The sequence below is a fragment of the Aspergillus fijiensis genome (assembly GCF_003184825.1).
Source record: "Aspergillus fijiensis CBS 313.89 unplaced genomic scaffold BO72scaffold_8, whole genome shotgun sequence".
NCBI classification, from domain to species: domain Eukaryota; kingdom Fungi; phylum Ascomycota; class Eurotiomycetes; order Eurotiales; family Aspergillaceae; genus Aspergillus; species Aspergillus fijiensis.
The window spans coordinates 396,030-422,446 of record NW_024468984.1 but is presented as its reverse complement, the minus strand read 5'-3'; the positions used below and the strand labels follow the sequence as shown (position 1 = coordinate 422,446).

The window sequence follows — 26,417 nt, the reverse complement described above, 5'->3', positions numbered from 1 at the left end:
GGCGCGGACGTGGTCCGTGCACGGCGGAAAAGGGCAATGCGCGGAGTTCCGCTTGGCACGTGAAGCCAACAACAACACTTAACACCAATCTGATTTCCCCCCGCGCTGCTGTTATTCAATTGCATGCCACTTCCGGCATGCTCTGATATCTCCTCTGATACGAAACAGTATGGGGGTTGATCGCAGAAAAGCTGCCGTTTTCGGTGGTGCTTTTGCTCTGCGACTTCTGCTACTGGTGTTGTTCCCTTCGCTCCCCGACTTGTTGACTGGCCGAGTTGAGGTCTCAACCCCGGTCACCAGCTTCAAACGACGTTAGTCCCTTGAACTGGAGAAGACTGCCCTGTGTGATGGAAATCTAACCCCTCGCAGTACAAGAAGGTCTCTTTCTCTATACTCGCAATGTTTCCCCCTATGATGGAGGCGTCTTCCATCAGGTACGGACGGCACTCAAACAGACCAATGCGGATGAGATCGGGCTGACAATGTGAAGGCGCCACTTCTTCTTCCGATTTTCTCGCTACTGCCCAGCTCCCCAGGCTTCCCCTTTCCGACGGTCGTGCTATACTCTCTGATCGATTTGATAAACGCAAACGCCCTGATCACAATTGCGGAGTCGGGGTGGGCAGTCTCAGGGCGATCGTACTCGGCGATACGGAAGCATATCAGGTGGGACGGGGTGACAATCGCAGCATGGTACGGAAACCACTAGGTGACGAGGTCATCCTTGGGGATATCATGGTTGACTTTGTCAGGTTCTTGTTTAACCCCTTCACCATCGCAACATGTCTGGGCCGGTCCACCGCGGTCTTCACCTCGATCGGAATCCTGTACGCGCTTTCTAGTGCCGTCACCGGAAAGACCTTCAATTCGATGCTCGCACTGGGCTTTGCCTCGTATCTATCGATCTACCCGGCGTTACTCTACATCCCACTCATGCTTCTGTGCTATGATCAGCGTACGCAGACAGCCAAGACCTGCCCCAGCACTACCGTTTTCGCACTTCAGCACCTGGCAATTTTCGTCCTCAGTATTGCCGGCTTGCTTGGGATATCAGCTCTCCTCATTGGGGACTTTAGAGCGTTTGTTTCTGCTACATATGGGTTCCAGTTGCTTGTCCCGGACCTAACGCCCAATGTTGGTCTTTGGTGGTACTTCTTCATCGAGATCTTCGACTCCTTTCGCGAATTCTTCCTCGGGGTCTTTTGGCTCCACTTGGCCTCCTACATGGGCGGTCTTACGATACGCTTAAGAAGACAGCCTCTGTTCGTGTTAAGCTCCCTGCTGGGAATCTTTGCCGTCTTCAAGCCCTACCCCAGCATATCTGACGCCTCGCTGTACTTTGCACTCCTCCCGCTGTACCGACATCTATTCCCTCGTGAGTAGCTCATTCGCCGCGTGGCTTGAAAACCCAACTAACAGCAACCAGTAATGCGCTATACCTTCTTCGCCGTCTCGGCGTTGCTCTACGCCACGCTCCTGGGACCGGCATTTTATCACCTATGGATCTACGCCGGCTCGGGCAACGCCAACTTCTTCTACGCCATCACTCTCGTCTGGAGCTTAGGGCTTTCCATCCTGCTGGCCGACACGATCTTCGCCGCCCTACGCGACGAATGGGAGTACGACAACCCCGAAGTACGGGGCAAGGACGTGAAGCAAGTGTAAATTAATCTATCTATGTCTTATACACAGTACAGTAGAAAAGCCAGCCCATCACTCTGTGGCCCATCTTTCCCTCGCATACACCCTCGAGAGAATCCGATAATCGGGATCCTTGACTGTTCCATTCCTCAACCGCCGGGGCCGGGGCGAGCTCTCATCGACCCCGAACCCCAACCGCTCGTAGAACCGGATCGCCGCCCCATTCGCCCGGAAGACGGTCAACATGGCCTTGGCCATGCCCAGCCGCTCCCCGATACGCAAGAACACCCGCATCAGCTGCGCCCCCAGCCCCTGCCGCTGCACGCTCGCCGCCAGATGCACCTCGTAGCAGTAGACCACTTCGAACCCGTCCTCGTACGTGACCATGAACGAGAGGAAGCCGAGCACTTCCTCGTCCTCCTGCTCATTTTCGGGCCTCGTCTCCCGGGACTGGGGCGTGGCGCGCCGGAGAACCAGATACTTGATGTCGGGCAGCTGCATCTCCTTGCGCTTTTTGGGGGGGGACCAGCCGATTGAGGAGGCGCGGTAGGCGTCTGCCGAGGTGGTTTCGATGAGCTGGAAGCATTGCGTGAAGAGGGTGGGCGGCAGCGTTGCGGCGGTGTAGAGTGTGATGGTGTAGTGCTGTTGCTGTTGCTGTTGCTGCTCCTCCGTGTTGACCTGACTGGTGATGTGGAGGTCTTCCTTGGGAACGTAGAGGTTGATGAATTCGGCCAAGGGGAGGGCGTTGGTGCGTTCGACTAGTGGTTGCGTTGGTTGGGGTTGGGGTGGCGGGGCTGGGGTTGTGGGTTAGTATGTTGGGGTTCCTGGGGCTTGGGGTAAGCTTACTGGGTTGATCTCGGGGTTCAATTTGGGAGGCTTCATGTTGGGATTGGGATTGTAGAGTTGGTGATGTTGATGTTGGCTGGGTTGGTTTGCGGGATGCGCGTCGGATTCCCCGCTTGCTGTTGGTGGGTGGTTTGGTTACTCGGTGGGAGGAGGTGGTGGGCATTGTTTCTGAGTGGAAGGGCGGGTGTGTTTGTTATTTACAGGTCGATGCGGGGATTTAAGGCTCAGGAAGATTGTTCTTAATGCATTGAGACGATACTTCCCCAAATATGTGGGTTTGTTGTCGGGGTGGAGGGGATTTTTGTGCGGGTGCGTTCCGGAGGTCTACTCTTGCTGGTGGTGGTTTGGTTCCGCTTGCATTTGCATGCATGGGTGCATTTTCATGCACGTCTAACCCACTATCTATCCTGGAGACAACTCATGTGTTGCTGACAAGAGTGAGTTGGGTCGTTACACGTAGACTTTTCTCTCGAGAAGTATATGCCATCATAGGGGGTTACTGTCAGTGGCGCTATATATATCACAGACCTCCCGAAACCAAACCGAGGGGGGGAGCTTATGACTGCTGTCGTTGTTTCGCGGCAAACTCCTCCGCTCGCCTCTCGGTCTCCTCTGCGCCCACCTCCTTGAAGACGTCCAGGCCCCACTGGAACGGAAATCCGTACCGCAAATGGCGATCCAGCCTGTTTAGAGTTTCGAAGATGTGCTCGGGAAGGATGACATCTGAAGGTCCGGTCAGTCACGCGGTGCATGGATGCGATGGCGATTCGCTTGCAACATAGTATATGAGTACCGTACCCTGAAAATTGCTCTCAATCCGAGATGGTGTCACGCTCTTGGATAGCACGGCAGTACCACGTTGCACGGCCCAAGAGATCAACAATGTGGCGGGGTCTTGGTTCAGCGAGCTGGCTAGCTGTTTGATGAAAGGGTCGTCGATGACACTATTTCAGGTCAGTGAATGATCGGGTTCGACCTTAGGTTCGACATAAATACCGCGGAAGGCCGGCAAGGTTGTTGCCAAGAGGACTGTATGCGATAGGTAGGATATCCTGTATCTGGTCAGCGGTGCTCAATCCACATAACAAAAAGTACTGCAAAGGATAGAAAACGTCTACCTTGTCCTTGAGATACTGAATCAACTCGGGCTGGAGCAGATAGGGATGCGCCTCGATCTGGTTGGCAGCTGGCGGGATCTCCGCGGTCTGGAGGAGCTCGTCGAGATGTTCCTGGGTGAAGTTGCTCACTCCGATACTACGGACCTTGCCTGACTTGACAAGCTTCTCCATGGCCTTCCAGGTATCGCCGATAGGGACTTTGGCCAACTTGAAACGCTTGGTGACCGGATCAACAGGCTTCAGCTGTTCCCCGGCATACTCGAAAGCCACTGGCCAATGGATCTATCGTCTCTCAGCAACGGTGCCAATGTTCGAGTGAGGAGGCCATCGCACCAAGTATAGATCCAGATAATCGGTCTGGAGGTCTTTCAGGGTCTTGTCGAGTTGCTCCTCCACATGCTCGGGGCGGTGGTGCGTGTTCCAGAGCTTGCTAGTCAACTGTTCCTTAAGAGATCAATAAGAGTAAGATTCAAGCGAGGGTGGCTCGGGGACTGACGAAGATCTGCTCTCGAGGCACGCCCGATTTCCTCCAGCCCCTCCCGACCTCGTTCTCATTCCGGTAGACAGGGGCACCGTCGATATGACGATATCCTGTTCGCAGAGCCACTTCGACTGCGTCTTCGACCTCATGAGGTTTGGACAGCTTGCATTTGTTAACAAGATTCACCTTGCGACGCTGGAGCTCTCAGCACGTACCCAGGTACCCAGGCCAACGGCGGGGATTTCGTAGCCGGAGTTGAGCTTGAAGGTACGTCCGAGGGACATCTTGTTCGTACGGAAGCTTTGTTGGATCTATGTGAAATGTCTGGATTATACGTGGGCAAGAAGTGCAATATAAATCTATCTTGATCCTGGAGCGGATAAGACAGGAAGAAGCGGGCTAGAATGATTACAGTTAAGGCTGTTGACTACCCCTCCATCCTTTTTGACAAGCGCTTACCTCTTTATGAGACACTACCTTATAATGGTTAACCATTGTCGATCCATCCCATCACCATACGACGATTGCGCAATTCTCATGGTGGAATATCATTTATCTTTGACAATAACTCCCCACCAGTTGGTATAGGATGGAGAATATCCTCCCCGTTGCGCAAATTGATCATAACGGTGAGTTCTCGCTGTGAGGGGTTCGTGTCTTGAGGCTAAACGTCATTTCTCTCCATCCAAAGTTCGGAATTTCCCGTCTTTGCTACAAGGAACAATTACAATAACTGCGACCTCAAGAAATCGAGATAAGCTCAGCACAGTGAACTTGGGCACGCTTGACCCACCAACCATGGCATAGGCAGTTGTTTACATGTTGCCCCGCCGGGTTGGACCGATTGCACTTCTGCCGCGATGCGCGAGATGTGTTGTCTTGATAAGGCTCAGAATGGCCGACAATAAGCAAATTGGAATACTATTCAACGACCCTGAACGAAGACTGTGAACGATCACAAATCCAAATGCTTCCATCCCATGCATGGAACAAGTTGCTGGCGGGCAGGTTTGGTTGGTGGTTCGCGGGTGAAAGGGAAGGACGGCGGAGTGGGGCAGAGATTCTTCAGCAGATTCACAACTGCCGGCTGCATCGCACTCTTTCAACTTACTCATATTTTGTTCTAGGGCGCTGGAGCTTTGCCAATTGCTAGAAAGCACTTTCCTGCAAATTGCCTATCGTCTCAAGCTCGAAAGCCTCAAAATGCATCTCCCCTCAATGTTCAGCACAGTTGGTTAACATTGTCGGCCCAGCTCGGCATTCTAGAAAAACCGGCGAAGCAGAACCATCTCCACTCTCCCGCGGTATCTTGCAACCTTTGCCTAAGACCTTTGCATGGTTATCAGCATGGAGAACCGCCTCGAAGACGCTATGAAGCCACTGATTCGTCCAATGGATTGAATGTCTCCGTCTCGGACGGTTATCGGACCGTTCTTGAACGTTAATGCTTCAATTATCACTTATTAATCATACGGTTTGAGTTGTGGTGGAGCTCGCCCTCTTACGTCAATCATCCAGAGCTGTGTCTCCATATAACAGCTCCCCCACCAACCTATTTTCGCCAGTTTCAGTGAACATCAAAGCACTTCATTTCTCACAATCGACTTTGCTTGCGCAGCTCACTAGGCTTTCATCAGACAATATGGCCCCCTCGACTCACAAGCAGTGGACTGTCCAGAACAAGGAAGATGGTTTCAACGCCCTCAAATTCGCCGAAGCGCCTGTCCCCAAGGTCGGCGAGAATGAGGTCTTGGTGAAGTTTCACGCTGCCTCGCTCAACTACCGCGACCTGATCATTCCCCAGGTATGCCGTCATGATATGGGACCAGTCACTGCTTTTTGCTATCGTACCTTCAGCTAATGATCTGGACTGCTGCAGGGATCCTACCCCTTCGCTCTCAGCTTCCCAGTTGTACCTGGCTCCGACGGTGCCGGTGAGGTGGTCGAGACGGGCTCCAAGGTCTCCCAGTTCAAGAAAGGAGACAAGGTGGTCACTCTCTTCAACCAGCTGCACCAGTACGATCCCATCGACTCCAAAGGCACCAGCTCCGGCCTTGGTGGAGTAATCGATGGCAGCCTCCGTGAATATGGAGTCTTCAACGAGAATGGCCTCGTCCGAGCCCCCAGAAATTTGAACTACATCGAGTCCAGCACGCTCTCGTGCGCCGCGCTCACGAGCTGGAACGCTCTGTATGGTCTTAGACCTCTGCTGCCCGGACAAACCGTGTTGGTACAGGGAACTGGCGGTGTCAGCATGTTCGCATTGCAGGTAGGTGGTTGAGCCCGAGCATGACATCTCCCAGCGAACTAACCACGGGAGATCTAGTTTGCCAAAGCCGCTGGTGCCACAGTTATTGCCACCACCTCATCGGACGAGAAGGCCAAGAAGTTGAAGCAGCTGGGCGCTGACCACATCATCAACTACAAGACCCAGTCCAACTGGGGTGAGGTTGCCCGCAGCCTTACTCCGGACAACGTTGGTGTCGATCACATTGTTGAGGTTGGCGGCAGCGGTACCCTGGAGCAGAGCTTCAAGTGCATCAAGTTCGAGGGTGTGATCAGCATCATTGGATTTGTGGGAGGTGTCGACCCTAAGTCGCAGCCCCCGGTGCTTGCTACCTTGAGCAACATCTGTACGGTGCGGGGTATTTATGTCGGCAGTAAAGCTATGATGAACGATATGGTCAAGGCGATTGAGGCCAATGACATCCATCCGGTGGTGGACGAGCAGGTCTTCACTCTCGAGAAGACCAAGGAGGCCTATGAGTACATGGTAAGTCGATTATATCAATTGATCTGACTGTGGTTGAAAAGTCACTAATGAGAGCAACAGTGGGCCCAGAAGCACTTCGGCAAGTTGGCCATTAAGATCGAGTAAATGAGAGAGAGCCAAGCCAAAGACCATAAGTAATGGAGATACGAGTGTATGAGTACAAACGTACATATACAATGACAATTATTGTGTAATATAGCGATGAAGTTGTTGGCAATGAGATGCATTGATACCTTAGGTAAGGATAGAGTGGGAGGAGAAGCTCGAAGCTCATTGGGAGGGGGAAGGATTCCCCTCACCCGCGCGTGGCCAGCTCATCATTACATCCAATGACTTTCTCCACCTCCGCTGCCTCCACAGTTCCACTCCCAATTCATTCTCCCTCCATTCTCTTTCATGGATCCAAATATTGTTATTCTTTGGACTCACTGGACACTACTATTTCCATGCTTGATTGTGACTTAGCCACGGTCTTCATTACTACCTCTTCTACAATACAATTTCAGCTGTCATAGTACCCGATGCAGTCCGATACTAGATATAGATCGACTCTTCCTATCTGCGGGCCTGATCGCAAGTATATCAAGAAGTCCCAGGTTAAATTCACCCGGCCAGCCCAGATGAGTCTGTTCGCTCGAGTAACAAGCTACCCCCCCTTGGGTCAGATAACATGTCTCAAGAGCGCTGAGCCGGTAAGCCTCTACCGGGAACACTATGATCACTGCTCGAGACACTAATGGGAAGATAGCTTCGCTTCACAGTAGTCCTCGAGTCCAGTACTACATTCCCCATCCAACCATGGGAGGTGCACGTATGGCACAATATCACTGAGAGCACCGAATGGACAGCACTGCCGCTCCAGAGATGCGACTCCTCCGTCGCACCGCTCCTCAACAGCAATGCAGAGGAGTACCACTACTTCCGTAACGTCTTCTCCGGGGAAATTGGCCCGCCTGAAAACCCGGGTCATGCTCAATTCACCGTGAGGTACCGGGTCAACTCCGATGCGGAATGGCAATGGGTCAACCAGCAGCAACACATCAGCGACGGAGAGCTTCTCTTCCCCGCCCAGACGCCAATCTTTGACTTAGAAGAGCCGGCGCCGGCGACGGATTTCGCCAAGTACTTCAAAAGCCTCTCCTCATACGTCGCGATTCAGCCGCGCAGGAGCGAAGCGCCCGGGTCCAACCTCTGGCACGTCACGGGGCCGGTCACTGCCGCGCGCGAGGGACAGTCGGGCCTCACGAACCTTTCGCTCGGGGTGCCCGCCTCCGTGGCGCGGTATTTTGCCCTGGTGCGGATCTGGAGCCCGTGGCTGGGGCCACGGCATGGGAAGGGGAGCTTCACGTTGAGTGAAGATGCGATTCTGTGTTCGTTTCTGCGGACGGATGGGGTGCATGTGGTTCTCTTGGCCGTGTCGGGGGTGGACGATGTCCTGACATTGTTTGGTTCTGGGGAGGACGGGGCGGTGGTGGTCAAGGCCAAGAATGATAGCACACAAGCCGCCAGGTTTCAGATCCTGGCTGCAGCTGCGCACGATTTCGAGGTGGCGATGAGTGCCGTGATCTACGAGGCTCGGAAGTTGACCCGGCCATATGCTGAGCCGGCTGAATCCACCCGGGTGCCAACCCCGGTGTCTCCACCTGGGGATGATATCGTGGTGGTCGAGAAGGATAAGGATGTCAAAGCCCAGTGGCTGGCGGAATGGTACGATGGTCTGACGTACTGTACCTGGAATGGCCTGGGCCAGGACCTGACGGAGGAGAAGATCCTCCGTGGGCTGGATTCCTTGAAATCGCACGGCATCAAGATAGCCAATCTGATCATCGATGATAACTGGCAGACATTAGACAAGGGCGACTCTCAGTTCACCCGAGGTTGGAAACAGTTTGAAGGAAACCCGGATGCTTTCCCCAAGGGCTTCAAGCAGACTATCCAGAAGATTCGGACCACCCATCCGAACATCCATCATATCGCAGTGTGGCATGCCATGTTGGGGTACTGGGGCGGCATCTCGCCCGATGGTGAATTGGCAAAGCTGTATAAGACAAAGCGAATAGAGATCACAGACCCGGCAGCGGGAGGTCCGATTGCGCACGCCTTCGAGCGGGGGTCGCTACTAGCCATCGACCCCGACGACATCCAACGATTCTTCGACGACTTCTACAACTATCTCGCCTCGGTGGGAGTTGATTCGGTCAAGGCCGACGCGCAATTCTTCCTCGACCTGATCAAAGACCCCGCCGACCGCAAGCGGTTCATGAATTCGTATCTCGATGCATGGTCCATCTCGACCCTGAAGCACTTCAGCACCCGGGCGATCTCGTGCATGTCGATGATCCCCCAGGCAATCTTCCACTCCCAGCTGCCTACCAACAAACCGACGATCCCGCTCCGCAACTCGGACGACTTTTTCCCCAACATCGAGTCCTCCCACCCGTGGCACGTATTCTGCAACGCCCACAACGCTCTGCTGACGCGGTACCTGAACGTCGTGCCGGACTGGGACATGTTCCAAACCAGCCACCCCTACGCGGGCTTCCACGCCGCCGCGCGCTGCGTCTCCGGCGGCCCGATCTACATCACCGACGAGCCGGGCAAGCACAACCTCGGCCTCATCGACCAGATGACCGCGCCGACCATCCACGGCGCGACCGTCATCCTCCGGCCCGGGCTGGTCGGCCGCACGCTAGACGTCTACCACGACTACAACGAAGGCCACGTGCTGCGCGTCGGCACATACACGGGCTGGGCCCGCACCGGCAGCGGCATTTTGGGACTCTTCAACATCTCCAGCGCAGACAGAACCTCCATCATCCACCTCCGCGACTTCCCGGGCATCCACCCCGACTCGACGGGCGAATACATCGTCCGCGCCCACACCAGCGGCAAGATCGCCGAAACCCTGCAGGTCTCCGACGCGAAAGCCCTGGTCTCCGTCGAAGTCAAGCACAGGGGCTGGGAGATCCTCACCGCGTACCCGACGCACGCCTTCTCCCTGACCCCGCATAACACATCCCCGTCCTCAACTGTCGCAAACCCAACAACACCAACAACAACTACGAAAGTGGCCGTCCTCGGCCTTCTCGGCAAAATGACCGGCGCCGCCGCCCTCGCCAACTCGGACGTCTACATCGAAAACAACGGCCGGCTCCGCGCGGACATCAGCCTCAAGGCGCTCGGCACATTGGGCGTGTATTTCTCAGATCTGCCAAGGTGGGACATCGATGGGAACTTCATGGTGACGATTCTGGGGAAGCCGGTGCCGCGGAAGACGGTGTGGAAGGTGGGGGCTGCGGAGGAGGGGGATCGAGGTGATGGTGATGGTGACGGGGATGGGAAGGACGGTGCCAGGGTTCTGGCGGTGGATGTGTTGGCGGCGTATAAGGAGATGGGCTTGCGGCCGGGATGGAGTAATGAGGTTCTGGTGGAGATCTTTGTGCGGTTGCGGTGAGAGCACTCATGAGTCTGGTTTCTTCATCAGATGGGAAGCGTGCATATGTGTGTGTGGAAGTAGGCCTGGCTTTGGGACTTCTCAGAGATGACCCAGATGAAAGTTCAAGAAGTTTAAGCGGCTGTAGTAGGATGAAATGAGAAGAGGGATTATATTCATAGCATTCTGACGCAATCAAGTAAACAAAGCGTAATCATCATCATTAAGGAGCTCACTGGGCCTGCAAAGCAGAGCAGATATCGCCACCAAGCACCCAACCTTAACCCGACAAAAACACGAAGACAAACGATAACAAATCCAGCACCCCACCATTTCGAACCAAGACAGTCGACTGTGCCCAAAATACTTCAATAATCACCCGTCGGAATCCCCCCGGCCAAAGGAACATGCTGCCCATGGAACCCGAACGCCACCGGCCCGTCGACCCTCGCCTTCCCCAGCACGGACAGATCCCGCGCATCCAGACACAGCAGATAACTCTTGCCGGAATGCCCATCCAACACCACGCTCAGCAACACCCCATCATCCTCGTTCGTGCCCTGCGGGTCCGCCACGAAGATCGGTTCCCCGGGGGAATGCGCATGCTGGACCCAGATCTGCGGGGTCTCCGGGTGGTCGTTGTCGAGTTTCATGATGCAGTCGAAGAAGGTGGACTCGCCGCGGGCGCCGATGGAGTAGGTGTACCGGTTCTTGCGGGTGACGTAGCTAGGGTTGAGGGTGGGGAGCTCGGGGGAGATGGGTTTGCATGTGGTGCGTTCGAGGATTGCTTTTTGTGGGTGAGGGTTTGGGGATGCGGGAGCGGGGATGAGCGGGAGGCGGAAGCGGGCGACGGTGGAGCGAGTGGTGTCGGTGCGGCCGGGGGCGCCGAGGCGGGCTTTGGCGGGGCTGGTGTTGGAGAGCAGGTTCTCGTAGTACAGGGAGAAGAGGAAGTCGAGGTTGTCGAACATGACGAGGTCGGCGACGATGTCGATGTCTTCTCCGCTGCTGCTGCTGGAGGCGGACGGTTCCTGCCAGGCGTTGATGCTGTGGAAGCAGAAGAAGGGCGGGCCGGTGTATGTGCCAACCAGGCCCTGGCTGCCCTGGCGATCGATGACATACCACATTGAGGGCTTGGTGGGGTCGAATGGCTCTATCGCGTCGAGAACGCTGTGGACGGGGGTGTCGAAGACCGAGACGTCCAGATGCGCGTTCCACACGCAGATGATCACGTAGTCTTCGGTGAGGAAGAGGGAGTGCAGGTAAGCGGGCGTGGCGGGGAAGGTCGCCAGGATCGTGGTCTCGCCGGTGGATGCGGAGGTGCGGAAGACGCGATACGTGGGTTCCCGGCTGTGTGTGAGGTTGTAGTTGAAGACATCGCCGGTTTTGGGGTCTGAGCGGGCGTGCGCGGCGGCCCTTTCGCCCGTGAGGTCGGGATGGAGGTTCTGCTGGCGGGCGAGACCGAGGGGCTCCAGGGTGACGGGGTCTAGCTGCTTGAAGATGTTGTAGTCGGTCTTGGCCCACAGGGTCTTGATCCCCGTCGACGTGTCCCAGCGGTCACTGGTTTCGGTCCCCAGGCCGGGCATATTGACCGACAAAGTGACCCCAACGTTCACGGCGGCGGGGTGAGGGGGAGTCGACTGGCTGGCTGGCTCGTATTCGGTTTGAACCTTGTCATAGACGGCTTTGCAGGGATCGCGCTTCTGGCCGAAGGTGGTCGGTTTTAGGCTCCCTGACTTGCGGGTTTCTTCGATCAGGTGGTCTACCGAGAAGCGAGAGTTGTAGTAGACTCGCAGGGGGTGGTCGGCATCAGAGGCGACGAGCTGAAAGCGATGGGTTTGACTGTATCCATCGAACCAGTAGCTGAGTTCGACCGTCTCCCCCTGCTCAGTGTCGACTTTGTAACTTCCTGGCCCGGTGCGGTACAGCGTGCCAGCCGTGTAGGCAGGAATGATACCCTCCACTGGGAGTTCGACGGGGTCTTTGACTTCGTAATTGGCATCGAACTGGAGTATCATTAGTCTCAGCCGTTGATCTCTAAGTAGAGGCTCTTACGCCTTGAACGTTGGGCCAATTGTTGAAGTGGTCTTCAGCCTGAGTTTTCTGGGTGGTGGTCATGTTTGCTCGGGGATTGCTTGAATAGATCGGATTGTTTAAGATATGCTTGTGCTAAGAAGCAGGAGCTGTTGAGGACCAAGTAAGCCGCATCTCTGCTGAAGGAGATGGGTTCTTATATATGCCTGGTGAAGGCGAAGAGGTGGAGGGATCCCGCTGATAGAGTTGGTGGAGGAATCCCGGAAATAACGTAGTTATAGTTTACTTGCCTACTTCCATCTCTTTGTAGTTCTGTTTGCATGGATCGGACCCCGGCGGGATTCCCCCACATTTCCCCGCCACTGCTGACGCCGACATTTCCAACTCTCTTTCACCATTCACCATAACTGTGCTCTTGACTACTTTTGGCCAAGTAAGGCACCAAAAGGTCTTACCGGTTTCAGTCAAGTTTAATTGCCGACCCTGTCAGTCTACATACATAGCTTCACCATGACCGCACGATCCAGATCCGCGGAGACACAAGATCCACCCACCAAATGGAGCTGCGCCTCCTGCGATGCAATATTCCACCGGATTGACCACTACAAGCGCCACATCACTTCCCGTACATTTTCCTTGCCCTCCACCTCTAGCACAAAGTAGTCCTTTGTTGACCGACAGCAGATAGCGCAGACAAACCGTATCAGTGCCCCTTCTGCGCCTCTCGCTACAGACGAGGGTGAGCCCGCTTCTTTTATGAGTTTTCATCTCATCTCGCACTCGAGCTCACTATTAATGAACACAGCGACGTCCTTCGTCGACACTGGAAGACCTGTCCCGCGCGCCATCAGGCCGGGTATGCGATCCCAGAGCCCCGAACAGGCGGCAAAGAACGACATGCATGCGATGCATGTGCGCGTCTGAAAAAGGCCTGTGATGGGGGGAACCCGTGTCTAGAATGTGGGATCAAGGGAAGAGAGTGCACCTACCGGCGGGTTGATGAGAGTAGTGAAGGGACAGTCGTGCAGAGCGAACGACTTCCAGAACCGCAGCTGGGCTCCGGGTCCGGAGAGGATCCCGCTGCCCTGCCATGGAGTTTAGGCCCGGGGAGCTTTTACTCGCTGGACGCTGCGAAAGAAAGTACCTATCGGTACTTGAAGTGATTGAATGGGGGGCGTTACTTATCACGCTTGCAGCAACGGGCGGGTTGATGATACTCAAAACATGTATTGCAGAATGCGCTTAACCCCGGGCACCCCAGGACGGGCTGTCACACGGGGTAAGGGCTTGCAACCCTGCCCAAGACGGCTTCAGGGAGGAGACTGTCCTTGCCGGTGAATACATGCCCTGCTGGCGGACCCGCTCGGACTGCGGCGAGCCAATTGGCCAGTCTTTTGCTGCCCACGAAAAGGGTTTGAGGAACAATGCCAAAAGCAAGTACACGCTACGAAGCTAGGATCATAGCCGTGCAGCTTTGCAATGCTCTCAGTGACACACTCTCAGAGCCTGTGAGCAACCTTGTGAGGAAAGCATCCAGGAGAAGGAGGAGTACCGATGGAGATGTGAGGTTGCCTCTCTCCGCTTCTCTTTTGTGTTCGAGGCACAGGTAGTGGCTCTAAAGCTAGTTCTTCTGGAACTTATGAGGTAGGCATTCTAAGAATCTCGGAAAAACTTTGCAAATGAAGTTCTGGAAATGCTGTATGACCGGGTAGAAGCCCCCTTCCCTACAAAGTGGTGACGCCAGTCCCCATGCCGTGTTTTATGTTTCTGCATAAGGCTTTTTCAAACACATAATACTGATGCATTGGGTACTCGAACAAAGGAGCTATTCTGTACGTGGACATGATGGAAGAATAGATTATATGAAATCCAAATGAGCCTGGGTCTAGTCTACGCCATGAATATCAGAATGTGAAAACAGCTCCCACTAGAAAAAAACACTTCATTCCACTGTTCCACTCCTGTTGCAAGACTCAACAATAAATTAACTACACGACATAAAACAATTGGTCTGCCCCTGCGTCCCCAACGAGTCCAGATACGGGTCCGGCCGGCGCAGGTAATCCGCCAGGAAATTGGCGCAGTGGGCAACATGGCCCGAATCCGCCAGCATGGTATCCACCCGATCCCCTCTCTTGTAAACATCATGACCGCGCCGAAGCAGATAGAGGCAGTGCACCAGATGCTCGCGGGTCACCGTGAAGTAGTACCCCTGCTCGTTGTTCCCGACCTCGGTGTAATCCTTCATCGGGTGCTGCATCTCGTGGTCGTAGTAGTACTGGAAGGGCTTGCCGTCGTTGAAGGTTGCAAAGTCCTCGGAGTAGTCATGGGGGCAGTCTTTGTGCAGCCAGCAGGCGGACAAAGGATCGTACGAGCAGCCCAAACTGGTAGCCTCGGCGGTGGAGTTGCCGCAGGAGAGCGTGGTGTGGCGGTTCGTGGAGAAGCACTGTCGCTGGCCGTTGATGGTCGACGAGGACGACGAGAGCTTCACGACGAGGACCTGGCGGAACGGCTCGATGGTAATGGCCGCGATGACGGCGAGCACGAGCAGAACCAGGACCAGGAGAAGGCCTGAGATCGTGATGGCCGTCAGATTCCGCTTGAGGAATTGCTGGATCGAGTGCCGGCGGCGCGAGCCAGGCCCGATTATGGTGGTGGTGGTGCCATCACCGCTGTTCTCCGTCTTGGGAACAGGCTCGTAGTTGTGGTGGTGAGGGAAGATCTTGTCCATCGCCATTGATCTCGTGCTGCTACTTGAAGTACAGCATCTCACGACTTGCTACCCTTGCGGTCATTCAGCCAAGACCTTCTTTGGGAAGTAACGGCATTTGGTATCTATTTGTATGTGAGAGTGACTTGGAGAAGATGACAAAGACAGGCCTCAATAAGCACCGTTAAGGACTGATAATGGTGATCAATAGAGGGGGCGAAGACAAAGAGCACGGATCTTGGCAGCAGGAACTGGTTGAGCTTACCGAGATCGGACTGGGACTCGGGAGAATGGCACGCCTGCCTAATCGAGCCCGAACAAAGACACACCTCAGTGGACACACGCGGGAATTCCCGCAGTCAACCTGAATCAACCTACTCTCTACTTGTCAACAAACACTGCTTAGAACTTCATTAAACACTATTGCGGACTTTTATTATCATCTGACAGCCATTATGACAAGGCTGCGAACGCTCCCCCTCTTCTCAATTATGGGTTGTTGCCCGTCACGGCCCCCCATATATACGCAGCCCAACTGCCCAGCGTGAGCAGCAACAAGGCTGTGAAACACCCGATCGAGATGCGTTTGCTCCGCTCGTAATGCTCGACGAGGTGGTGCTGCTGTAGCATCGCGAAGAACTCCGCGCCCAAAGCATGACGCTTCTTCCGTGACCATTGCAGGGGCGCCAGATCTCTACCCACATAGGATCCGATCAGGAGAACAATTGAGACGATGGCGCAGCAGACCGCCAGGAAGAGATAGACCCGCACGGCGCGATGGTAGGAATCGTTATCGGCATCCTGGAGGGCACCAGTGATGATACCAATGATAATGGTCATGCTGGAACAAAAAAGGGGGGGTTAGAGGACATTCTGTTTAGAGAACGTTGAGAAACGTACGCATTGTTCATCGTCACTTTCAGGGAGTACGCAGACCCAAACACTGACTGATGCCAGAGGGTGGTACGGATACCGTCGATGATAGAGGTCGGCCCCAACGACACCGCGACGGCATAAATACCAAACGCCGCGGCAGTTCCCTGCTGCGCTGAGGCGTAGTTGACCAGGATCATACTGATGAACATTCCGAGACCGCACACGCACACTATCATCTGTCTTAGTGAGGACACCCATGGCTGAATTTTGGAAGGGCTTGACTCACAGACTGAGGCTCGGTGACCGAGGATATCAATGAAAACGCCTAGGCAAGGAACAAGGAAGAAGCCTAAATCATATTAGCAGATGCCCTCCTAAGACCGGGTCAAACGCATACCAGCATATTGAGCCAAAGCGCTGTACCAGCCCGCTTTGATGGCGTCGACATTGAATCTCTTCTCGGCCAATTCCGTCGCATTGGAGCTGAAGACACTGGCGGTACTGGTTTGGAACATCGAAAAGGCCATCACGGCCCAGAACATCCAAGGCAACTGGAACATCTTCCGGATCTCAAACTTCTTATTCTTCTCCACCAATTCTTCCTGGGTCGCCTTGTCTTCGCGACCACGGTAGTGCTTCTCGCAGTAGCGGTTGAATATCCAGAAGAACACGGTGGCTGCGTTCGTGAAGAGATTCATGAAGACAGAGGTCCAGAACACCCAGGCAAAATTGCCAGTATTCTACTGACGGTTAGATCAATGGAGCTGCAAGAGTTGCAGGGCAAATACCTTGGCAATCACGTTCGCGGTGGACTTGCCGACGAACCCTCCAATCTAGTCAAAGTTAGCTTTGATGAGTCCAACGTGGTGTGGGCGCATGATTCAATACCTTTCCAATGGCGAGCTCGAATCCAAGCGTGGAAGCAAATCCGTTGCTGGGCGGAAACCAAGAGGAGAACATCTTGTATTGTGCTGTCTGGGTCGCAATGTCGCCAAGTGCGAGGATGATTCTTCCGCCGACCATGAATCTAAATGAGCGCACTGTGGTAGCAGCAGCCACCAGAATTGAACCAATGGTATACACGACATTTCCATAAACGATCATTCCTGGCATGCAGGTTAGGGTCATTGCCATTGGAGGGGATCAGCAAACATACGAGCACCACCGACTCGATCCGTGACAATGCCGCCAGCGAGAAGCAGAAGGGTGGCCATGAAGTTCTCACTGGCTTCGAGAAGGGAGAACTGAGTATTGGTCACATGCATTTGCTTTACAATCTGTCAGTAAAACAATAATCGACCCTGGCTAGGATGACAAACCTTCTTGATTGTGCTCTTCATGGCACCGGTGACACCGCTGCTCCAGTGGGAGCCAAAACTGATGCAAGAGATAACAATGACAGCAATCAGCTTCGCGACCAGAGGTGGTGGTCGCCTTCCGTCGACATCATTTGTACGAGGGCTCTTGGACGATTGCAAGGATGAGGTAGTCTCCGGCTCCTCAGAGACCACCTGAGGTGTGTCCTTTTCTACTCCCATTTTGCAGACAGACAGACAATCTGTGTTCTGGATGAGAAAGTGAATGTGAATGTGAGAAGATCAGCGCAATCGAAGGTGCGGGCAGACCCTGGTCGTGAGTCCATCTTTATATGGCATGAGACGTCCAGACCACTTTCTTCCTGAAAGCTCCCGGTATTTCGCCGCTTGGAGGTCATCCAGCCAAGACACGTTTAATTAGATTAGATTTTCTGGCAATCATCCGATTCTCGGGCCCTGATTTCCAGGGAGGGGAGCTTCCACACTTTTTTGTTGTTTGGTGTCTTGGCTATGCCAACGTTGTCGTATAGTCTCCGCCGAGAAACATGGTGATTGGGCAGGACTCAGATCTTGGCATCGATTGATAAGATTGATAGGACCCACTTACGGACAGTGTCCGAGAAGGTTGAGCAGGTTCAGCACCGTTCGAGAAGATCCTTCACCTGTTGGTCTGGGTTTGTCTCACTTATCGGAGGTCGGAGGACTTAGGGCTTGGACATCCGCACCACGGCCACGTATCTTTCAGAAAAGCTTTCACCGGGAATCGAGTTTTCCATGCTTGAGCAGACATTGTCACTTTCGTTCCAGAGAGCAGCCTTGTCAGAGGGCTTGCCATCCGGCCGATTGTACATTCCTGGCCGGGCACACCACACAAGAATGGCAGAAGGCCACTTCTAGCTATCACGTTATCGACGAGAAGGCAATTAAGTCGGAGCATGGCCTCCGCCCTCGTCCAACACGTCAGAACCAGGACGTCATCAGAAGCTCGTACATTTCGAACATAAGTGCCACCCACATGCATGAGCAGCACCGAACTACAGACCTCAAAGGGTACTTTCTGTGTCAGCTATAAGTAAAGTGATTGTCCCAGCTTCATTGACATCCCTGTTCGCCGCGACAGCCTGCTTGGCTTTGAGCCAACCAAAGAACCAGCCTCTACAGCGGCTCCGTGACTGCACCGTAGCACAAACATGTGGAATCTGCTCACTTGTCGTAGCAGAGACACGTACGCAGTCAGAACTACCTTCGAAGAAATGCTTGGCTCGGAGACATTGAGGCAGAGCCAGACCCCTTCAGCTCCACATCGGCCAAATCGATTCCGATCTCTCCCGTTAACCTTCCCGCAAACCGCATATCGTCGGGTAGGTAGCTGGGATTGCTGGTCATTCCCACGTGTTGGCTGCTTAAAGGGACGGGCCCGCTCACCGGCCGCAGTTCCATGGTAGCCCGGTCTTCTGCTGCCAGTATATGGGTGGGTATCGCCACGCTGTCCGCGGAGTTGTTTTGAAGGAATTTGTGCCTCCGCGGAGCAACTCAGACTGAGGGTTTTGATGTGGCCTACGGTGCTGGAGAAAGTACTTGAGCTAAGCTAGCAAATTATGGAAGGAATAGGACAAGGATCTAGGGTTGATAAATATTGGCTTCATTGTTCGCGTGCGGTGGTGGGTGCAAAGAAGACATATCTCCAAAAAGTCTCCGCCACCCATCATGCAACCTGGAATAGGTCTCGATGGATCACTTCAACCCAAGATGGGAATGTGGCAATTTGTTCTCGCAGTGGAGTTGGCTGGCCAAACAGTTTTTCACATCCTAGGGATGTCAGACTTCCAAGCTAGCGTACATAAGGTTTCTGATACGAAGCTACGAGTTAAGCTTATCGACTCGAAAAAGATTTCCCAGCAGGGGTTTTAAAGCTTGAATGTTACTCCCTCGTGGCACCTGCCTTGATTGAGCGTATACTTGAGGCTACCCGGGCTAACTGTCGAAGGATTGATCTTCACAAAAAGAGGTGGGGAGCAAGGGGAGACAATTTCCATGCCATCGGTCCCTGGCCCTCGCAAGGTCGTCATGAAAGTGGCATAGCGGGAGGAGTCCACTGGTGGATCAGGTTGGAGCATGGAATGAAAAGTGGGCTCGGAATTTCTTGATGCGGCTTATCTTTTACTTTAGCCAAGAGCTAGAGTTGACGTGTGGACGTAGAGTCGGTCGATTCGAGGTTCGAGAAGGGTAAATGGGCTGGCGCTGAGCATCTGATTGTTTAATTGTCTAATTGAACCGCAGAGAAACGCGGTTCTTTACGCTTGATTCGGACTGGCATAGGTGTGCTGCGTCAAGAAGCAGACAGTCAAGTCTAAGCGTCGAGTGAGAAATTGCCAAGTAGAGACATACTCTTCAACAATAGAGTCGCAGTATGATATGCTAGCTAGACTGGAGCCCCAAACCTCTTCCTCTCCTCGCCTCGCAGCCCATCAAAGATTTCTAGATATCACCTCCCCATCCACCCGCCATCCACAACGACCACACTCCCCGAAACATAGCCACTCGCCCGCCCCGCCGCCAGCCAAACGGTCACCCCCTTGAAATCCTCCGGGCTCGCCCACCGTCCCGCCGGGATCCGATCCAGAATACTTCTTGAGCGGTCTGCGTCATTCAGCAGCGCGGTATTCATCTCCGTCGTCACATACCCCGGCGCGACGGCGTTGACGCGCACCCCGCGCGCCGCCCACTCGTTGCTCAGCGCCTTGGTCAGCTGCGCCACCCCGCCCTTGGCAGCCGCGTAGGCGGGCACCGTCAGCCCGCCCTGGAAGGAGACCAGCGAGGCGACGTTGATGATTGCGCCGCGCTGGCCGTGCGCGTCCGGGTCCCGGGTCAACATGTACCGGCCGACGTCGCGGCAGAGCGTGAAGATCGTGCTCAGGTTGGTCTGCAGGACGGCGTCCCAGTCGGCGTCGGGGAAGAGGTGGCTGGCGTGCCGGCGTTGGATGCCCGCGCAGTTGATCAGGATGTTGATGTCGTGGCCGTCGGCCAGGATGCGCGGGACAAGGGCGGTGATCGAGGCGCGGCAGGAGAGGTCGGCGGTGTAGATTGTTGCTTTGCGGGCGAGGGATTCGATTTGGTTTTTTGTGGTGAGGTTCGTGGGGTCGCGCTTTGGGGGGGTGTTGGTTAGAGATTGGGGGGAGGGGGGAGGGGAGAGGGAATGGCTGGGCGGGGGATGGCCTACCTGGATGAGGATGATGTCGCTGCCGGCTTCGGCGAGGGCAAGGGCCATTTGTTGGCCTATGCCTCGTGTGCCCCCTGTTACTAAGGCGGTGCTGTTTTTGAGGGAGAAGAGGTCCATTGTTGAAAGGGAATTGTATAGGATGAGGGATGGTGGAGTACTCGGGCAGAGCGGGACAGGGCCTGAGTAAATAGTATTGCTACTAAATATGTCGAAGAACAATGCGGGGGAACCCCCACGTCTTGTTCTCCCTTCCCCACAAGTTGATACTTAGACTACCGCCACTAACATCCACTCAGCTGCACACTCACCACTCACGGATCCCTCCATCAGGACCATAGAACTCCTTCGGCAGCCACGGCTCAGTTTCCTGACTGATCTTCCGGACCAACTCCTCGTTAATCTCAATCCCCAGTCCTGGCCCCTTGGGCACCGACACGTATCCTCCCTCGATATCAAACACCGACGCATCCACCAGATAGCTAGTCAGATCGATATCCCCTGCTTCGATATTATAATGCATCCCGAGGGACATCTCCTGAATCACAAAGTTGGGGATGGAGGTGGCGACCTGCATCGACGCCGCCAGGGCGATCGGACCTGCGCGGAAATCGAATTAGCACACACCTCTTAAATCCACCCCAAGAAAAAGCCAACTCACCCAAAGGACAATGCGGCGCAATCGCCACATCGTACGTCTCCGCCATCGTCGCAATGCGCTTCGTCTCCGAAATGCCCCCCGCGTGCGCAATATCCGGCTGCAGGATGTCGACCGAGGCGTCCTCCAGAAACCGCTTGGCGTCCCACCGTGTGTACAGGCGCTCGCCGAGCGCGATGGGGATGCTGGTCTGTTGCGAGAGCTGCTTGATGGCCTCCGGGTGCTCCACCAGTAGGGGCTCTTCGATGAACAAGGGGCGATACGGCTCGAGGGCTTTGGCCAGCTGCTTGGCCATGGGGCGGTGCAGACGGCCGTGGAAGTCCAGCCCCGCGTCCAGGCCCAGAGCTTTCACCTGTTTGATGCGCTCGATGCACGAGTCCAGGATGGCGGGCGAGTCCAACCAGTTGACATCCTCGGTGGCGTTCATTTTGACGCATTTCAGGCCTTGCTCGATACGCGCTTTTCTGCGGGTTGTTAGGTGATGATCCAGAAGGAAGCTCGGGTTTGGGGGGCTAAGGGTTGACGCACGCAGCGATCTCCACGTCACTGGGTCGGTCGCCTCCGATCCAGGCGTAGACCTGGATCTTGTTGCGGACTTTGCCGCCTAGCAGCTGGTATACAGGCACGCCCAGTCGGCGGCCTTTCAGATCCCACAGGGCGATGTCGATTCCGGACAGCGCGGACATGAACACGGGACCACCGCGGTAGAATCCTAATCGCCAGATGGTTTGCCAGATATGCTCGATGTCGCTGCAAATAATGAGCTTGGTTCATTTGCGGAAGTGGGCGAACATACTCTGCCTCATAGCCAATCACTCGTGCGATGATCTCATCCAGGGCGCCTTCCACGGCCAGTGTGTGTCCCTCAAGTGTGGCCTCGCCCCATCCGAATTGACCCTCATCATCGGTGATCTTCACAAACAGCCAACGGGGCTTGACTCGGAAGTATTCAATCGACTTGATGCGCGCCATTTTGGTGTGTATGTACAGTACTATCAGGTGAATTGCCAAAGGTCTCCCGTCGCATTCTACAACTACCCATTTATACACGCAGCATGACGAGCTACTTCCACAAACCCTTTCTTCCCCACGCTTACCCCCGCGTGGGGGTGGATAAAACTATATAGTCTGGGGTATTCATAAGATGCACTATCACACCCGCATCATTGGCGGAGGCCGAGCGCTGATCCTTGACCCCCCACTCCCGCACATGCACTTTCCCCTCACCCCGCTTTCTGGCACTCTCAGTACACGTACCGGAAATTCAAGTTCTGCTTATCCGTGAGGTCACTGAAAGCCGTCTGGTCGCGGTCCCATGCCGTGGGGTCTCCGTGCTGCTGCGCTGCATCCCGTCGCCGATTTTCCCACGCCAGCATGATCCGCAAAATCACCACCAGCGCAATCTCAATCAGGTTGGACACGATCATCGACCAGATCCCCAGCTGGTACCGTGGTGCTTGGTCTGACTTGTAGAAGAACGGACCGGCGATGTTTCCCGCACACACTCCGAGAAAGATCATCGCGTTGGTGACGACCTTCTTCGTGTGACCGGCAATGTTGGCGGTCAGGATGGAAAGAATGAGAACGAAGGAGGCGTTGTACGACCCGGTTAAGTAGTAGCAGATCAACCGACCGACGCGGTTATCTTCAGCAAGGAAGCAGAGTCCGAATGCACCTGCAACATTGGGGAGGAGGAAAAGGATGGTCACGATGCAGCGGTTGTTGGGCGGCAGGCGATCGTTGGTGTACACGCTGAGGAGGATCATGAGGGCTATAAACACGCCGTAGGGAACTTGCATCAAGGTCGTCACCACTGCAATTGTCAGACTCATGCCTTTTATTGTATAGCGTCCCACCGAGCTTACAGGTCGAAAAGCCGAATCCGGAAATGATCAAGGTCCCGAAATTGGAGATTCCGCCATTGGGGATGTTGCCAGAGAGCCCCAGCAGCAGGAACGCCCACACTTTCCAGTCGAGCAGCGCCTCTAGGACTTGCGCCGGCTTGAGGATCTTGTTCTCCACGCCTGTCTGGTTGTCGCGGAGCCTCTCCACCGCCAACCGTCTTTCCCGTGGGGAGAAATTGCGCGCCGTCACTGGGGAGTCGGGCAGCAGGATCAAGATGACGATGCCCCAGGCGGTGCATAACGCACCGATGATGAGGAACTCGTACTTCCACGAGGACAGAGCCCCCTGGATGTGCCCGATGCCATACCCCAGCAATCCTCCGAGGGCAATGCCGAGTCCGTTGGCAGTGTACCACAGCCCGATGCGGATGGGCTGCTGGCGTCTCGTGTAGAACATGCTCGTGATCAACATGAAGGCAGGATCACTGGTATGATGTTAGCCGCAGCATGATGAGTCCAGGGATGCTGTTACTTACCTGCATGCCTCCGCAGCCCCCGAGATGACTCGCAGCACAACAAGCTGTGTGAAGTTCTTCGCCGCAGCTGGAAGAGCGAGTATGAGTAGAGATATTTTGATTTTAGAGAACCAAGTTTCTACCACGAACCCTGTAGCATGAGGAAGACGCCCCATAGTATGATGTTCACGCCGAGATATTTGGCCACGGGGAACTTCTGGAGAAGAAAGTTGGTAGGGATGGCCCAGACGAGGAAGCCGAAGTAAAACACTGACGAAAGCCAGGAGTATTGCTGGCCGGACAGGTGTAGATCTTCCTTGATACCGAAGATGGCCGCATAGGAGAGGGTGGTTTTGTCGATGTAATTATGATATTAGTGATGACCCTAGTGATTCATGCTGGTCAGTCGGGTTGAACGAAATGCGCACATAGTAGAAGGCATAGCAGACGGACAGACAAGGCAGGATTGCCCAGTCTATCTTCCTCTCCAGCCGCTTGAGTTCGGCTGCGTCGACTGATCGCAGTTCATCGCCCGTGGCAAACAATGCCAGTGCTGTATCGCCGTGTTGAATGTTGCTGATCTTGCCATCGTCTTGGTTGTCCTCGATGTGTAGGGATGAGGGCTTGGGAGCAGCGTTGGGCGTCGAGATTTCCGCAGACATGTTGGTCTGCATCTGTGTCTGTGTCCACGGTGGAGTCTGGGAGGATCGTGGATATCCTGTTGCAGTTCCAGATCCTCTTTACCCCAGGTTCTGATGTATGAGGCACAGTGCTCTCCCCCACCCCCTCAGACAATAGCCGTTAGCGTGGGGGAAATGCAGGGATGTTGACTGTTGACCCCGGGGATTGTTCTCCGCGTTTGCCTCGGCGCGAAATCCGAGCTTCCTGTGGCGCTCATCTCCCTGCTGTTGTTATCGTCCTACTTCTTAATCTCCTTGACCTGTCTTGACTGCTTCTCAAGGTCAGCTTCTCAAGGTCAAACAACGATTGCATGCAATGACATTCCTTACACGCGAGGAAATCGAGAGACATTCATCTCGCCAGTCATGCTGGGTTGCCATCCATGGCTCTGTTTACGATGTGACCGGTGAGCCAGGAGCCAGCACCACGCTGCTCTGCAGTCAGGAAGTGCACAGTGACTGATGCGACGCACCACAGATTTCATTGACGAACACCCCGGCGGTCCGCAAGTAATCCTCCGCTGTGCCGGCAAGGACGCAACAGCAGACTTCGACTCCGTCCACGACAAGTCTCTCCTCACCGAGGCCCTTGAACCATCATGCTTGAAAGGCACAATCCAGCCCGGCACACTCTCAGCCCCATCCCCATCTTCACCATTGCCATCATCACCCTCACTGCCCAGCCCCTTACCCAAGATAGTAGCCACCAAAACCACAGCCCCCGCCCCTCCCCTCTCCACCCTCATCAACCTCCACGACTTCGAAAAAGTCGCCCACCAACACCTTTCCCCTCACGCATGGGCCTACTACGCCTCCGGCGCCGACGACGAGCACAGCAAGCACGCCAACGCCAAAGCCTACCGCAAAGTCTCGCTACGCCCGCGCATCCTCCGCAGCATCCGGGCAGGCGTCGACACCCGCACCACCATCTTAGGTCAGAAGGTCTCGCTGCCGGTGTACATGAGTCCCACCGGGATCGCCAAGCTGGCGCATCCGGACGCCGAATGCGCCCTGGCGGCGGCGGCGGGCCACGAGGGGCTGGCCCAGGTGCTGGCCAACGGGGCGAGCATGCCCATCGAGAGAGTGCGCGCGGCGCACACGAACCCCCAGCATCAGCCGCTGTTTGCGCAGCTGTACGTCAACAAAGATATACGGAAGTCGGTGGAGACGGTCCGGAGGGCGGTGGAGGCGGGGGCTTGCGGGGTTTGGGTGACGGTCGATTCGCCGGTTGTGGGGAAACGGGAGATGGATGAGAGGTTGAATTTGGAGGTGCAGGTATGTTTACTCTTACCTTCCTGGGGGGGAGGGGGGATAGCTGGGGAGGTGGAAAGATGCTGATGGGATGGGGGAGGGACAGGCACGAGACTCGTCCGCCCGAGGCCAGGGCGTCGCAAAGACCATGGCTAGTTCTATCTCGCCGTTCATCGACTGGGAGATTCTGACCTGGTTACGCAACCTCACCGACTTGCCGATTGTGATTAAGGGGATCCAGTGCGTTGAGGATGCGGTGTTGGCGTACCAGCGGGGAGTGCAGGGGATCGTTCTCTCGAATCATGGGGGGAGGTCGCAGGATACGTGAGTTTCTCCTCCTTACTTCTCTTCCTGCATCTACCGATTCAGAATCACTAATGATAAGTTGGAGGTCAGCGCTCAACCTCCACTCGTCACCTTGCTTGAGATCCGCAGACACGCGCCCTATTTGATCGGAAGCCGAATGCAGATCTTCGTGGACGGCGGGATTCGTCGTGGGACCGATGTCCTCAAGGCGCTGGCGCTGGGCGCATCGGCTGTTGGGCTTGGACGGCCGTTTCTCTACGGTCTTGCGGCAGGGTACGGCGAGGAGGGGGTGCGCCGCGTGATTGCTATCCTGCGGCAGGAGATCGAGGCGAATATGGTGTTCTTGGGCGTGACGAAGCTGGCGGAGTTGGGGCCTCATCTGCTGAATGCGACGCGGTTGGAGAGAGATGTGGTTGGTGAGGTGAAGTTGTAGTTTGGTATGTGGTAAGTACCACTGCAATCCACATATAGAACCGAGGTAGGGATTCAGGAATTTGCTGAGAACCAGGATGGATCTATCAATCAATCTATTGTGATCAGAAATTCTCCGAATGAAACAGTGCGGAAGATCATCCTTTCCTTCCCAACACTCCATGATACCATCCCAAACAAATGTGTTCGTACACTAAACAGAGCAACTACTCAGGGCTTTCACACAAACATAGCCCTTTGGTACAGTACAGTACCTCCGCAGAGGGAAGGGAGGGATCATCAAGCATAA

General features: G+C 54.9%; 13 protein-coding genes across 13 annotated transcripts; 5 read left to right on the top strand and 8 right to left on the bottom strand.

The window, feature by feature from the left end:
- The first annotated feature begins 87 nt into the window (after positions 1–87).
- BO72DRAFT_397686 (GPI-anchor transamidase subunit GAB1) lies at positions 88–1,722 on the top strand. The gene is made up of 5 exons (XM_040942069.1): positions 88–311; positions 370–434; positions 491–693; positions 753–1,375; positions 1,427–1,722. Exons 1-5 carry the CDS (start codon positions 170–172, stop codon positions 1,663–1,665), a joined length of 1,272 nt encoding a protein of 423 aa, XP_040804621.1. The 5' UTR covers positions 88–169; the 3' UTR covers positions 1,666–1,722.
- On the bottom strand, positions 1,630–2,756 carry BO72DRAFT_397685 (N-terminal L-serine N(alpha)-acetyltransferase NAT4). The gene is made up of 2 exons (XM_040942068.1): positions 2,488–2,756; positions 1,630–2,435 (listed from the first exon to the last, which is right to left on the bottom strand). Exons 1-2 carry the CDS (start codon positions 2,648–2,650, stop codon positions 1,714–1,716), a joined length of 885 nt encoding a protein of 294 aa, XP_040804620.1. The 5' UTR covers positions 2,651–2,756; the 3' UTR covers positions 1,630–1,713.
- An 81-nt stretch (positions 2,757–2,837) lies between these two features.
- BO72DRAFT_475206 (aldo/keto reductase family protein) lies at positions 2,838–4,482 on the bottom strand. Its single transcript, XM_040947314.1, has 7 exons — positions 4,302–4,482; positions 4,102–4,248; positions 3,939–4,049; positions 3,606–3,887; positions 3,484–3,539; positions 3,286–3,431; positions 2,838–3,210 (listed from the first exon to the last, which is right to left on the bottom strand). Exons 1-7 carry the CDS (start codon positions 4,368–4,370, stop codon positions 3,044–3,046), a joined length of 978 nt encoding a protein of 325 aa, XP_040804619.1. The 5' UTR covers positions 4,371–4,482; the 3' UTR covers positions 2,838–3,043.
- Positions 4,483–5,465: 983 nt separating this feature from the next.
- On the top strand, positions 5,466–7,172 carry BO72DRAFT_284540 (zinc-dependent alcohol dehydrogenase family protein). The gene is made up of 4 exons (XM_040940317.1): positions 5,466–5,890; positions 5,966–6,355; positions 6,413–6,859; positions 6,920–7,172. The coding sequence occupies exons 1-4, from the start codon at positions 5,729–5,731 to the stop codon at positions 6,962–6,964; spliced, it is 1,044 nt and encodes a 347-aa protein (XP_040804618.1). The 5' UTR covers positions 5,466–5,728; the 3' UTR covers positions 6,965–7,172.
- Positions 7,173–10,487, top strand: BO72DRAFT_284541 (putative raffinose synthase protein Sip1). Its single transcript, XM_040940318.1, has 2 exons — positions 7,173–7,551; positions 7,608–10,487. Exons 1-2 carry the CDS (start codon positions 7,381–7,383, stop codon positions 10,311–10,313), a joined length of 2,877 nt encoding a protein of 958 aa, XP_040804617.1. The 5' UTR covers positions 7,173–7,380; the 3' UTR covers positions 10,314–10,487.
- On the bottom strand, positions 10,467–12,650 carry BO72DRAFT_397671 (carotenoid oxygenase family protein). The gene is made up of 2 exons (XM_040942067.1): positions 12,345–12,650; positions 10,467–12,295 (listed from the first exon to the last, which is right to left on the bottom strand). Exons 1-2 carry the CDS (start codon positions 12,405–12,407, stop codon positions 10,661–10,663), a joined length of 1,698 nt encoding a protein of 565 aa, XP_040804616.1. The 5' UTR covers positions 12,408–12,650; the 3' UTR covers positions 10,467–10,660.
- A 183-nt stretch (positions 12,651–12,833) lies between these two features.
- On the top strand, positions 12,834–13,486 carry BO72DRAFT_493123 (uncharacterized protein; the record flags this gene model as incomplete). Its single annotated transcript, XM_040948352.1, has 3 exons — positions 12,834–12,948; positions 13,008–13,062; positions 13,129–13,486. 3 exons carry the CDS (start codon positions 12,834–12,836, stop codon positions 13,484–13,486), a joined length of 528 nt encoding a protein of 175 aa, XP_040804615.1.
- A 760-nt stretch (positions 13,487–14,246) lies between these two features.
- On the bottom strand, positions 14,247–15,261 carry BO72DRAFT_445174 (uncharacterized protein). The gene has a single exon (XM_040943974.1). The coding sequence runs from the start codon at positions 15,058–15,060 to the stop codon at positions 14,308–14,310; it is 753 nt and encodes a 250-aa protein (XP_040804614.1). The 5' UTR covers positions 15,061–15,261; the 3' UTR covers positions 14,247–14,307.
- A 261-nt stretch (positions 15,262–15,522) lies between these two features.
- Positions 15,523–17,766, bottom strand: BO72DRAFT_521433 (putative MFS transporter; the record flags this gene model as incomplete). Its single annotated transcript, XM_040949752.1, has 8 exons — positions 17,229–17,766; positions 17,066–17,177; positions 16,798–17,015; positions 16,698–16,742; positions 16,307–16,649; positions 16,196–16,258; positions 15,904–16,138; positions 15,523–15,874 (listed from the first exon to the last, which is right to left on the bottom strand). The coding sequence occupies exons 1-8, from the start codon at positions 17,445–17,447 to the stop codon at positions 15,523–15,525; spliced, it is 1,587 nt and encodes a 528-aa protein (XP_040804613.1). The 5' UTR covers positions 17,448–17,766.
- Positions 17,767–19,710: 1,944 nt separating this feature from the next.
- BO72DRAFT_422581 (2-deoxy-D-gluconate 3-dehydrogenase) lies at positions 19,711–20,590 on the bottom strand (the record flags this gene model as incomplete). Its single annotated transcript, XM_040942815.1, has 2 exons — positions 20,446–20,590; positions 19,711–20,370 (listed from the first exon to the last, which is right to left on the bottom strand). The coding sequence occupies exons 1-2, from the start codon at positions 20,560–20,562 to the stop codon at positions 19,711–19,713; spliced, it is 777 nt and encodes a 258-aa protein (XP_040804612.1). The 5' UTR covers positions 20,563–20,590.
- A 159-nt stretch (positions 20,591–20,749) lies between these two features.
- BO72DRAFT_422578 (D-galactonate dehydratase) lies at positions 20,750–22,290 on the bottom strand (the record flags this gene model as incomplete). Its single annotated transcript, XM_040942814.1, has 4 exons — positions 21,897–22,290; positions 21,629–21,850; positions 21,104–21,564; positions 20,750–21,042 (listed from the first exon to the last, which is right to left on the bottom strand). The coding sequence occupies exons 1-4, from the start codon at positions 22,070–22,072 to the stop codon at positions 20,750–20,752; spliced, it is 1,152 nt and encodes a 383-aa protein (XP_040804611.1). The 5' UTR covers positions 22,073–22,290.
- Positions 22,291–22,304: 14 nt separating this feature from the next.
- Positions 22,305–24,121, bottom strand: BO72DRAFT_475196 (MFS allantoate transporter; the record flags this gene model as incomplete). Its single annotated transcript, XM_040947313.1, has 5 exons — positions 22,305–22,913; positions 22,966–23,429; positions 23,481–23,547; positions 23,610–23,775; positions 23,888–24,121. 5 exons carry the CDS (start codon positions 24,119–24,121, stop codon positions 22,345–22,347), a joined length of 1,500 nt encoding a protein of 499 aa, XP_040804610.1. The 3' UTR covers positions 22,305–22,344.
- Positions 24,122–24,455: 334 nt separating this feature from the next.
- On the top strand, positions 24,456–26,129 carry BO72DRAFT_370620 (FMN-dependent alpha-hydroxy acid dehydrogenase; the record flags this gene model as incomplete). Its single annotated transcript, XM_040940971.1, has 4 exons — positions 24,456–24,546; positions 24,618–25,414; positions 25,497–25,714; positions 25,787–26,129. 4 exons carry the CDS (start codon positions 24,456–24,458, stop codon positions 26,127–26,129), a joined length of 1,449 nt encoding a protein of 482 aa, XP_040804609.1.
- Between the last annotated feature and the right edge of the window lie 288 nt (positions 26,130–26,417).

Excerpts from the sequence above, each read along its gene's own strand:
- BO72DRAFT_284541 (XM_040940318.1), top strand. The coding sequence starts at position 7,381 with ATGCAGTCCGATACTAGATATAGATCGACTCTTCCTATCTGCGGGCCT. Across the intron at positions 7,552-7,607 it reads GTCTCAAGAGCGCTGAGCCG|CTTCGCTTCACAGTAGTCCT; the intron begins GTAAGCCTCTAC and ends ATGGGAAGATAG.
- BO72DRAFT_445174 (XM_040943974.1), bottom strand. The coding sequence starts at position 15,060 with ATGGCGATGGACAAGATCTTCCCTCACCACCACAACTACGAGCCTGTT.
- BO72DRAFT_397685 (XM_040942068.1), bottom strand. The coding sequence starts at position 2,650 with ATGCCCACCACCTCCTCCCACCGAGTAACCAAACCACCCACCAACAGC. Across the intron at positions 2,436-2,487 it reads TGAACCCCGAGATCAACCCA|CCCCGCCACCCCAACCCCAA; the intron begins GTAAGCTTACCC and ends CCACAACCCCAG.
- BO72DRAFT_475206 (XM_040947314.1), bottom strand. The coding sequence starts at position 4,370 with ATGTCCCTCGGACGTACCTTCAAGCTCAACTCCGGCTACGAAATCCCC. Across the intron at positions 4,249-4,301 it reads CCGTTGGCCTGGGTACCTGG|CTGTCCAAACCTCATGAGGT; the intron begins GTACGTGCTGAG and ends AACAAATGCAAG. Across the intron at positions 3,888-3,938 it reads ATTATCTGGATCTATACTTG|ATCCATTGGCCAGTGGCTTT; the intron begins GTGCGATGGCCT and ends GAGAGACGATAG.
- BO72DRAFT_284540 (XM_040940317.1), top strand. The coding sequence starts at position 5,729 with ATGGCCCCCTCGACTCACAAGCAGTGGACTGTCCAGAACAAGGAAGAT. Across the intron at positions 6,356-6,412 it reads TCAGCATGTTCGCATTGCAG|TTTGCCAAAGCCGCTGGTGC; the intron begins GTAGGTGGTTGA and ends CGGGAGATCTAG. Across the intron at positions 6,860-6,919 it reads AGGAGGCCTATGAGTACATG|TGGGCCCAGAAGCACTTCGG; the intron begins GTAAGTCGATTA and ends TGAGAGCAACAG.
- BO72DRAFT_397671 (XM_040942067.1), bottom strand. The coding sequence starts at position 12,407 with ATGACCACCACCCAGAAAACTCAGGCTGAAGACCACTTCAACAATTGG. Across the intron at positions 12,296-12,344 it reads ATTGGCCCAACGTTCAAGGC|TTCGATGCCAATTACGAAGT; the intron begins GTAAGAGCCTCT and ends ATGATACTCCAG.
- BO72DRAFT_397686 (XM_040942069.1), top strand. The coding sequence starts at position 170 with ATGGGGGTTGATCGCAGAAAAGCTGCCGTTTTCGGTGGTGCTTTTGCT. Across the intron at positions 694-752 it reads GGGGTGACAATCGCAGCATG|GTTCTTGTTTAACCCCTTCA; the intron begins GTACGGAAACCA and ends TGACTTTGTCAG. Across the intron at positions 1,376-1,426 it reads GTACCGACATCTATTCCCTC|TAATGCGCTATACCTTCTTC; the intron begins GTGAGTAGCTCA and ends AACAGCAACCAG.